Raw genomic sequence first — 12,500 nt, 5'->3', positions numbered from 1 at the left:
CACCTGTGTATCAGTACATACAATTTGTCCTTAAACGGAGGCAAGCTGCTCTGCATTACATTTCTTATCAGATCAATGTGAGGTATTTGGGTCATTTTACACAACCTAGTTAAGACACATACGTATCTTAAGACAACAAAACAAACGGAATCGAATTCTGAAAGATGCATGGTGTAGTTAAATTAAACGTATCGAGAAAAAAAAAAAAAACATTGGAATTGGTGACAAACACGAAGGACATTCAAAACAAGTTAATATTGCTTATGCTTCAGAAAAACAGGGTAGATTTACTTAGGTGCAGTTTCTAATCCCAAGATCAGTCTGAGGCTCAGTTCCACTTAATCTGATTAGGATATCAAGATGATTCCTGAGCTGACACGCAGACATGCACGCGCACACACACACACACACACACACACACACACACACACACACACACACACACACACACACACACACACACACACACACACACACACACACACACACACACACGCACGCGCACACACACACACACACACGCACACGCACACACACATACACACACACACACACACACACACACACACACACACACACACACACAAAGAGATAAATCATTAATTTGAGCTACTGCTAGTTAAATGTCTGCTCATCCCTGATGCCTAATCAGGATTACATGAAACCATCTGTGGTGCAGTCGTAACATTTTTGGAGGGGTAGCCTATATGCACATTGTTTTAAAAGGCAAGCTTTACTAATTTCTGGGGTCACGGTTCGGTACATTTTCGGTACAGAATATATAATAGGAAAATACATTCACACTGCTACTTTGGGTCGGAAATTTCATCAGCGTAAGAAATAGCACTTTTCTGTTGCTTTCTTGAATTTTCTCTCAGCGTTCTGCATGAGCCACTATAGCATGTAGTGCCAGCATCATGTAAAAACATGAACAGAGTTGCCTGTCAATCTACCGTTCGGTACAGCACCGTTCGGCTCGGTACAGCACTGTTCGGCTCGGTACAGCACCGTTCGGCTCGGTACAGCACCGTTCGGCTCGGTACAGCACCGTTCGGCTCGGTACAGCACCGTTCGGCTCGGTACAGCACCGTTCGGCTCGGTACAGCACCGTTCGGCTCGGTACAGCACTGTTCGGCTTGGTACAGCACTGTTCGGCTTGGTACAGCACCGTTCGGCTCGGTACAGCACCGTTCGGCTCGGTACAGCACTGTTCGGCTCAGTAAAGCACCGTTCTGCTCGGTACAGCACTGTTCGGCTCGGTACAGCACCGTTCGGCTTGGTACAGCACTGTTCGGCTCGGTACAGCACCGTTCGGCTCGGTACAGCACTGTTCGGCTCGGTACAGCACTGTTCGGCTCGGTACAGCACTGTTCGGCTCAGTAAAGCACCGTTCTGCTCGGTACAGCACTGTTCGGCTCGGTACAGCACCGTTCGGCTTGGTACAGCACTGTTCGGCTCGGTACAAATACAATACAGCAGGGGTTGCCAACCTTTTTCAACTTGGGGCCCACTCGAAATAGTCAAAAATGTTCGGGGCCCACCTCTGACCCAATTAAGAATAAAACTGAAATGAATTAACAGCAACACACACCAAAATATTGATTATCATTTTTGGAAGATGATTTCAAGGCCCACTTGGAATACCTTAAGGGCCAACCAGTGGGCCCTGGCCCATAGGTTGGGAACCACTGCAATACAGTCTACCTTTACAGGCCTAGTCTAGATAGTTGTGAATAGAGACTCCTATAAGCATTTACACCAGGAGTAATATGTTCATACTGCATGCACTTACTTACACTGATATTCTGAGCACATCGTTTCACTGCTTACATACAGTATCACAATCAAAAAACACGCACATCCAGTGACTGGTTTCGGGTGCAGGTTCAAAAAAGTAAATCCATAAGAAATGAAGAAAAAACGCACTCCCATGAACTCCCATTTAAGCCATTTTTAATGCATGACGTTTTGGGCCACACTGACCCTTCCTCAGACTGAATGGGAGTTCATCGGTGTGCGTTTTTTCTTCATTTCTTACGTACATACAGTATCAGTCACCAGGTGTTTCCTCTGATAATGGTCATGCTCAACAAAACAAAGAGTAGGAGGCTCACAAACGGCATGTGTTGCGCAGCTTACTACACCACACCAATACGATATTCAAGTCATTATCGAGGGACAGCAATTAGCCAGGCAGAGGAAACGGAGCTGCTGTCTCGTGCGCTAATTGCAAAATTACAAACCAGAGATTAAAGATGGTATAAAATAAAACACAATTAGCACGTTTGTGAAACTCTCGCTCTGCTTTCCACCACCACCACCTCCACCACCACCACCACCATCACCACTGCTGCTGCTGTACGCTGGAGGCAGTGCGCCTGATTGGAGGAGCACACACACCCACCATGTTGGTCTTTCAAAGGCGTGAAATATGACATGCTATGTTTACTCTGGGTTTTTTTTGTTCGTTTTTTTTTTTTTTAAAGAGCACATAATGGTATGCGGGGATAGATAGGGATATGTTCATTATTTTCTTGCCTTCAGAAGCTGTGTGTGTGTGAGGCATTTTCATTTGCATGGTGTATAGCCTACTATACACTAGCCCTGTATTCTCTCAGGGGGAGGGAAGGGAAGGCTGGACTTGAATGAAACTCCTTTGTGAGTGGGCCTACGGTTACGGAATGCCATTTTATTTCCTTTTTTTCATGATAGAAATCTCTAGGGCGTGCAGTTCTGATTGTCTCCTGTCATTTGAGAAAATGGCACTTTAACTACTGTGATTTCTGAGCTCTGTTTAAAAAAAATAAAATAGGGCTCTGCCTCTGTCACATACAATATTCAGCAGGGGGGCTACTATTCGTTCAGCCGCACCAAACACAACCGTGTGACTGGACCCAAATGACCCGGTTGGACTGAAAGTGTATCAAGACTCGTTTTCCATGCAATCTCCTAGTCTGCCTATTTTATGGGTTTTTTTTCTTTCTTTTTTTTTCGTTCACACACCATCCACATCATCTCTGTATTCATGTCTGCTCATGCAATTCTTCGAGACAATCACAGACGGCCGCCATCAGAACAAGCAGCTATTTTTTTGCCACGTTGTCATGACACGTTTTGTAAGCTAAGACAACCACATTGATGTTTCACATTGTCATTTGTTTTCTTGATAGGTAAGGCAAACAAATAAAAAAAAAATTAAAGAAAATAAAGAAAATTAAAGAAAATCTCAGACATCTGACGTCTGTTGTTGAGTCCTTGCTAATATTCTGCTCATTATTTCAGTGCTAATTCCAATGCGTCTGAAGAGCTGGGGATGTGCATGGGTGACTTCATAGCCGGGCGTCTGGTTGAACTACTTCTTCTCAGGGAACAATAATTGCAGTGCTTTCCACAAATAGCTGGAAAAGTTGGTCAACAGCCCCATACATAATGTATTAGAGTTGCAAGAAAACCCCTGACTTCCACACTGACCATCCATGTTTAAATTGGCTTGTGTGCGTGGTGGAGTTCTTGAAAATGTAAACATGTAATTAAATAGGGGCTTTTTCTGTATGCAGGATACAGTGTCTAGGCTAAATAAAAAAATAAAAATAACACCACTTGAAGAAGATAAAATGAAGCTGCTACAGCGATGTTTGAGGGGGCTGCAAGGACACCATACGAGATATAGGTCAGTCTATTGCAGCGACCTCACAAACTTTCTCATCCTTTTAATCGCCTTACAGTTACACCATATTGTTAGAGGGCCTTATGCTGCCCATTTATTTCTGTTCACACAGTATAATATCTCTCATAAAATACATCTACTACCCAGATAAGGCCAGGATCCAGGATCCAGCAGGAGCTTTATATCCAGTCTAGAGTGGGCCAGTGATAAAAAGCCCTGGTCCTCATCCTAACCTAACCTCTATGGACGTCTTATTGCAGCAGAAGCAGCCTCTCTCTCTCTCTCTCTCTCTCTCTCTCTCTCTCTCTCTCTCTCTCTCTCTCTCTCTCTCTCTCTCTCTCTCTCTCTCTCTCTCTCTCTCTCTCTCTCTCTCTCTCTCTCTCTCTCTCTCTCTCTCTCACACACACACACACACACAGGTACACACACACACACACACACACACACACACACACACACACACACACTCACACACACACACCCTCTAGCTGGCACAACAGCAAAATAATACTGTACCTAACTATTGTACGTAACACACTCATGGATGGGACGACACCCATTCATCTTAGTAAATCTCTCTTTGATGGGAAATCCTGGCATTGCACCAAAGCCACCTCACTTCCCAAATCCACAGAGAGGAGTAATACAGCTATCCACTGGCTATTAACTCTCTCTCTCTCTCTCTCTCTCTCTCTCTCTCTCTCTCTCTCTCTCTGTCACTCTCTCTCTCTGTCACTCTCTCTCTCTCTTTCTGTCTCTCTCTCTCTCTGTCTCTCTCTCTCTGTCGCTCTCTCTCTCTCTGTCTCTCTCTCTCTGTCGCTCTCTCTCTCTCTCTCTCTCTGTCTCTCTCCCTGTCTATCTCTGTCTCTGTCTCTCTCTCTCTCTCACACACACACACACACACACACACACACACACACACACACACACACGCACACAAACAAACACACGTACACAGACACAGACACACACACACACACACGCACACACACACACACACGCACACACACACACACACACACACACACACACACACACACACACACACACACACACACACACACACACACACACACACACACACACACACACACACACACACACACACACACACACATACACACACAAAGACAAACACACATACACATACACATACACATACACATACACATACACATACACATACACATACACATACACATACACATACACACACAAACACAGCTGGCCTTGTGTGAAATCAGCCGGGGATGTAAACCGGCCAGAGTGGATATCAGAGATCAATAGCAATTCTTCTCAAGTCTGGGTGCTCTGGATGCAAGAGCATGGAGTCTGGCTGAACATGACGGAGGGAGGGAGCGTGTCAATGAGCCATATTACTCTGTGGTGGTGTATGTGTGTGTCTGTGTGTGTGTCCCTCACCGTCCTCCTCGGTCTGCTTGACGATCTCCTCGCTCTCCTTGCTCCCCTCAGGGTTGGCCAGCACCAGCCGCAGCTTGACGGTGACGAAGGGTCGCAGCCCGCGCAGCGTGTAGTGCGTGGACGTCTGGATGAGCTCCTCGGCCGCGAACTCCTGCTGGTTGAAGGCGTACTGGTACTGCACCGTCAGGTTGAAGCTGTGGCAGCGCGTCACCGCGTACCCAAACGCGTCCCACTGCAGGGTCAGCTGCCGGGCGCGGATGTCCACCACGTTCACGTTCTGCGGCCCGTGCACCGGGTCTGCAGAGGGGGAAAAAGGGGAAAAAATAAATACATTTTAATAAAAATATATTTTATACCGTATCTTAGCCTTTGACTCTTAGTTTTTTAGCTTGTTTTCTTAAGCCACTGTCCACCATGTTTATGTTTTGACTCTTAAAACATGCTTTTGGAAAAGAAGAACGATCACCGCACACTGGTGGACTTAATTTTGCTGCTTTTTATTTAGGTGAACAACGAGTTTCGCCTTGCGCTTCGTCAGGTTCACTTTGTCATTCGCCTGCTTTTAAAACATTTTAGACGAGCTTTTCCATGTCTCTGAGAGGGGGAAGGAGAGAGCGAGATGGGAGAGGGAGTCTTTATTAGAGCTGTCTGTCATGATTCTCCTTCATTTAGGTCAGTGGTTGCCAAACCTTTCCAGCGGGGACACATTTTTGGACTTTAAAAAAAAAAGCCTCCATAATATTGCTAGATTTGCCATTAATAGTTGTTCTGCTGATATTGCTAGAAATCCACAAGACAGCAAAAAACAGCTATTAACCATACAAGTGAATACTGTTACTAAATTAACCAAATTATGGATTTATTATGTTAGCTGTTAACCTGTGAATTTCCTGTTTTCATGCAATGTCTCTTTGGTCAGCACCCCCTTCAGTACCTCCACCGTCCTGGGCGCAAAGCCACATTTCTTTTAAGACTGTTAACGTTTAAAACACACTACAGTATATCTGCAATGCACATGGTCTCCATCAAAAGATAGCCTACAAGCTCATACAAATGAAGGTTTCATATTGGCTTAATATAATGGATATTTGAATAAAAAAATATACATGTTATTCATAATTTGTTATTCATTTTTTTCTATTTCAGTTCTCTTCTACTGTGCTTTATCCACTTTATGCTTTTTCAGCTAAATCGACATGAATTTGCAGTAGGCTACTTTCAAGACTCTTCACTATTCATGAGTTATCCATAAGCCGTTCAAAAAGATGCCTTTAAGACCAAATGTGTATGACCTCAGGGTCACACAAGGGCCAGCCTTCAAAACTCTCCTGCCTCTCCGCATTTCCAAGACCTGAATGGCAAAGGCTGTTTCATTTTGTTTTGAGTGTTTTCACTCATTTTCACCAAAGACTCTACAGGGACGACGTTGAATTAGTCTTTTTTTTTACTATTTGACCTAAACAACAAAAGGGCATTGAAATGTCCATATCTACTGTAAAAAAGGCATTGAAATGTCCATATTTACTGTACAAAGGGCAATGAAATGTCAATTTGTACTGTACAAAGGCTCTGTGTGTGTCTTTTGTCTAGTCTGTCTATCTATGGCAAGAGATTTTAAAATCTCCAAGCAACCGACAAGGTCAAAGAGCCAAGCAGCACACAAAGAGCTCAGGCAGGAAAAAGGCCAGTATTTCATTTGTATTTTGTGATGAACATTTTTCATTTTATTGAGAAGATTTGACAGAACAAACAGAGGTCAGTTTTCTGCTGACATACAAGTGAACCACTACTTTATTTGTATTTTCATTCAATGCTCTCAGATATCTTCTGTACTGCAGACAGTTTAATATGTAAAAAATGGGGTGGAAGAACTCTCTCAAAATGGAGAGCAGCAGCATATACATTACAGCGGAGTGGGGGGGTCGGCGGAAGCTGAGAAATAATACTGCTGAAACATCCAAAATGCCCCAAATCCCCAGGTTTCATTCAGACTGATTGGTACTAATCTCCGGCTAATCTGGGTTCATTTCGCAAAGCTGGCCTAAAGAGATTGCTAATTTGAGACAGTAAAATCCAATATCGTTGGATCAACAAAACGGCCCATCTGCACATGGGGCGGAGGGAGGGGTTGTGTGTGTGTGTGTAATTGAGGGGGGGGGTGCGTGTAGATGGGGGGTTGATGAGGGGGTTAACGAAACTTAGTTGCATCACGGAGAGAGACGTTAGGAGATCCCTAACACACTGTTACGAGGGCGTGGGGGAGCAGGGTTGCCAGATGAGACTAATGATTTCCAGCCCAAAAAATGCTCAAAACCCGCCTGGAAGCACTAAATCCCGCCCAATTCTATTGATTTCTATGGGCAAAATTGGGCGGGTTTTCCTGCAACATGCCATTTTTACCCGCACACGGACATCCTAAGCAGCCCAATTGGGCGGGAAACAGCCCAATCTGGCAACACTGTGTGGGAGTGTGTAGGGAGGGTGGGTGGGTTGTGTGTGTGGGGAGTAAGGTGGTAAGCAGGTGGAATTTAACCATGCTCTCATCAATCTGAAGGGAGGGGTTGCTTGGCGGCGGCCGGGAATAGCAACTGAGCAGTGCCCAGGGAGAGGGGTGCAAGAGGGGGGCAAGAGGGTGGGTTACAGTGCCCTGGGTGGCCCCTCTGCTTGCACAGCAGCAGGGGCAAGAGAAGGGGCAGGGGCAGGAGATGGGGATGGGGATGGGGATGGGGATGGGAGATGGGGATGGGGATGGGGATGGAGATGGAGATTGGGATGGGGATGTGGATGGAGATTGGGATGGAGATGGGAGATGTGGATGGGGATGGGCATGGGGATGGGGATGGGGATGGGGCTGAGGCAGGCGATGAGACAGGTGATGGGGATGGGGATGGGGATGGGGCTGGGGATGGGGATGGAGATGGAGGATGGGGGCCCAGGGATGGGGACAGGGTGGGGATGGAGATGGGGATGGGGATGGGGATGGGGATGGGGATGGAGAGGGGGATGGGGATGGGGATGGGGATGGGGATGGGGAAAGGGATGGGGATGCGGATGCGGATGGGGCCGGAGCAGGAGATGGGGCCGGAGCAGGAGATGGGGATGGGGATGGGGATGGGGATGGGGATGGGGATGGGGATGGGTAGGGAAACTGGGTGGGGGGTGTTGGGTGTTGTGGGGAGGTGGCGGGGGCTGGGGTAGGGGGTTTGGGACTGGCGACAGGGCAGAGGGCGGGTGTTGGTCGGCGGTGAGTCTGCCCACAGTACAGAGCGCTCTGCTCTGCTCTGCTCTGCTCTGCCCTGCGCTGGCTGATCGATGGGAGCGGAGAGGCCTCATTAATCCCAGACTTTGGGGAGCTCCGCGGAGGAGAGAACACACGATGGAGATCAATCTTGCCGGCCTGGTTCTGGCTCTTGCCCCCCACACCAACACACTGCTACATTCATCACCCCCACCGCTACCGCCAAGGCAGCCGACGACAGCAATGGGGACAGTTGTCCAGGGCCCAGGGAGATATATAGGGGGCCTAGAGTTGGGTCCCCATTACATGGTATGTATTGGGTTGGGGGGGCCCTTTCAGATGACTTTGTCCGACGCCCAGCCAAAAGCTGTCACCGGCCCCTCCCTGGCTACCTCTACCACTACTGCTACAGCTACTGCTACCTAACCCTAGCAGCACGTCCCCTTTTTACAACCCCACCCCCCACTCCTCATGCCCAATGCACACCCACCACTGCAAACACACACACACACACACACACACACACACACACACACACACACACACACACACACACACACACACACACACACACACACACACACACACACACACACACACACACACACACACACACACACACACACACACACACACACACACACACACACACACACACACACACACACACACACACACAGGCACTCATCCACACCTGGACACACACACACACACACACACACACACACACACACACACACACACACACACACACACACACACACACACACACACACACACACACACACACACACACAGGCACTCATCCACACCTGGACACACACACACACACACACACACACACACAGGCACTCATCCACACCTGGACACACACACACACACACACACACACACACCGAAAATAAAAAACTAAAGAACAAAGAGGAAATTGCTAGCAATAAACATATCAATAGTGTGTCCGAGATAGCTAGCCAGCCACCTGCACCTGGCCCATCTAGCGCCGCGCCGCGTCGCTCGCTATCTTTAAACAGAGGTGGTAGCGGCGACCGGGGAGGGAGAGGGAGGTAGTGATGTGTCGGTCGCGAACCGCTCTGCAATGGGAGCCGTTTTGGGATTTTTTTTGGGAGCCGTTTTTGTTTTTTTGTTTGTTTTGTCCTTCTCTCCCCCTCCCTCTCATTGTGTGTATGCTCTAAAAGTGCCAGTGGATAGAGAAGGTGTTACAGACACTCTCACAGCGATCAGAAATGCATAGTATGTATTAATACCTTTTTAATTTACTTTGTATTTGGGTATGTTGGGTCATTATTAACGACTGATTATGATAAAAGTGTTGTTCATAAAGCCTTTTACACAGTAAACACTGCCCAAAGTGCTTCAAAATGTCAATAATGAAACAAAATGTTGTAAAATAAAATTAAAACTTTTAATGTATTAATTATGTAAAAATATATAGAGGGAGCCGTTTGGGAGCAGAAAGAGACGGCTCTCCATAGTAAGAAGAGCCAATAGAACCGCATCTCAAAGAAGAGCCGAATATCCCATCACTAGAGGGAGGGGGCAGTTAGGGGGAAGGATGGGGAAGGGGGAGGGGGAGGGGGGGGAGAGGGTAAGACAGGATAAATCGCCGTCCCCAGCTCGGCGTCGCTTTGTGCCCCCCGGAGATGGGCAGCTGTTGTCTAAATGCTCCCGCCACCACGTGAAATGAGATCAAGGCAAGTGGCGCACGGCCACGCTAGTAAAACTTTAAAATGCCCTTAGCCTAAATTCCAAAAGCACAACAACATAAACACACAGGTCCTCTTCATACACATGGGTGTACAAACACACACACACTAACAAACGCACGCAGACACATACACACACGTGCACGCACGCGCGCACGCACGCACGCACGCACGCACGCACGCACGCACGCACGCACACACACACACACACACACACACACACACACACACACACACACACAGTCTAACACAAATAAACCTCAGTCATTCTGCAAGGTTGCGCCTTTTATCCCCATCCTAAATCAAGAGGTGGCAACCTAACCTTTCCCAGCATGCACTGTGGCAACACAAATGCATCACTGGAGTCCCAGGAAAACCCCATTTCTGCCCTCCTCCTTCATTTAAAAGTTTATTCCCATAAAAAAACGGCTCTAGACTGACCTGGTAAAGAAGGTAAGCAGGGGGTAAAAAAACACAGTTCCATTATACCCGCACTATAAAATGCCCCATAAAGTGGTTGCATATAAGGGTAGATACTTCACTCCGCATCCCTTACAGCTCTATTGTTTTCAACCGAGATCACATATCCACTTCAATTTATATCCAACACTTCAGAGCTTGCCTGATGGCTTGCTGAGAGAAGATGGGGTAAGGGGTAGGGGGTAAAAGGCGGGGGAGGAAGTAACCACACGCAGATTCATGACTTAAATAAATTGAGTTAACATGCAAAGGAACAGATGTTGTACGTAGCAGCTACCCATTTTTTTTTTTAGTTGTTTTTAATTACTTCTCCGTTCAGGTCTCTGCTGCAGCCTATACGTCACATGAAGAGAAGTTCTCCAAAAGAGGAAAAAAAAGACAACTTTTTTAATTAGCTAAAACAAAATGAGCTGCACAAACTCTGTATGTCTGTATCTCTTGTCTCTCTCTCTCTCTCTCTCGCGCGCGCGCGCGCTCGCTCGCTCGTTCTTCCTCTGCCTTTTTCTGTTTCGCCTTGTCAAATTCATCCAAGGCTTTCTGAAGTCTGGTATCTCTCCGTTTTCCCGCTGAACTTGATGGACAAAAATAAAAAATATATATAAATCCAGGCGGTCACTGTGTGCTCCCAGGAAGTGCTTTAATCATCAGTGTGCATGTACAACGGGACTGAATGAAACTCTCGCTGGCGACTGGAGACAGCCTAAAGCTGTGGGGGTCAACAACGGGTCAGGTAGTCGACAGAAACTCTTGGGGCAGTGGGCAGCAAAGTGTACAGTTAGGGATGCACAATGTTAAAAATTTCGGCCGATACCGATATCCGATATTGATCTTGCAGTTTTGGCCGATAACCTATATCAACCGATATTATATGGTGTGACGTCATCGGTCGAATGCTCCATTCATTTCAATGGGGCTCCCCAACGTTCGCACGTCTGTTATTTTTCGATAACGGACGGGTTGGTCTATAACAGACCGCTGTCAATGGCAACAAGACTTTTCACTGCTAAAGCGACTTTTCAAAGACTCTAATCAGCTGCTGTGATAGACAACACCTGTTGTCCTGGCTACCTAGCTGTTGCCTAGCGGTGTTCCACAACGGCACTGTTTTGTTTTGCGCAGCAACAATCTTAACATTAAATAGGCCTAAAGAAATGTCCCCGCCATGTGTGAGTCATTTAAGTATATCCATATAATAAGCGGGTTAACTTTCAGCGAGTCGGTCGCTTTGTGGAATAGCAGCACTTCAGCACTTCAGCACTTCCGCTCCGCGTCGGGGTCTAAAGATTCTCTCTGTCGTGCTGCTATTCCACGGTAGCGACCTTCTCGCCGAACGTTAACCCTTACATAACAATGTTTTTTTTGTTTTTTTTTAAAGAGATAACATTTAACACAGACTGACAATGATGCAAACAAGCTGAATTTTTGAATGTCCTCTTATTTCCAAAAAGGCTTTTTAACTCCCTGTGATAAAATTAGATAAAAAATAGAGACAAACTAGAAGACAAACAATGAAAGTCACCCTCAAGTCCAATCTTTTAGAACCGTAACATATATAAAAAAAACATTGATGTTAACATTGGCCCAGTTTTACCCATCAGGCCGATGTTCGATGTGTTAAGAAATGTCAAAAATCGGCCGATACTGATACATCTGGCCGATACATCGTGCATCCCTTTTTTTAGACAATGAATGGACTGTGGAGCTACTGTACAGTGTGTTTTTAAAATCATGGCTGCAGGGATTTATATAAAGGCTGTCGCCGGGAAACTCACAGCTCGGAGGAGAAAGCAAATAGTAGGACTATACTGCCCTACAAAGGCAAAAGACCTTAACATCAATTTTGGTCAAAAATTAGTTAATGTCATGTTTGGGGTGTTTTAGACCACCTTTATCATGTGAATACATATAATGAGCCAATTTGATTGTTTTTAATGTCAAAATTAAGAAAATAGGAAGTTAAGGTATTTTG

General features: G+C 46.3%; 1 protein-coding gene across 1 annotated transcript in view; it reads right to left on the bottom strand.

Annotated features, from left to right (window-relative positions):
• The window catches only part of ptprt (protein tyrosine phosphatase receptor type T), a 515,405-nt gene that overhangs the window by 216,790 nt on the left and 286,115 nt on the right, over nt 1–12,500 (bottom strand). Inside the window, exon 10 of the mRNA XM_063214792.1 lies at nt 5,090–5,386. Within this exon, the coding sequence (XP_063070862.1) occupies nt 5,090–5,386 (297 nt within the window). The remainder of the gene's footprint in view (nt 1–5,089; nt 5,387–12,500) is intronic.

This window comes from Engraulis encrasicolus, chromosome 14, assembly GCF_034702125.1.
Source record: "Engraulis encrasicolus isolate BLACKSEA-1 chromosome 14, IST_EnEncr_1.0, whole genome shotgun sequence".
Lineage (NCBI taxonomy): Eukaryota > Metazoa > Chordata > Actinopteri > Clupeiformes > Engraulidae > Engraulis > Engraulis encrasicolus.
This window is presented reverse-complemented; position numbering and strand designations above follow the sequence as displayed.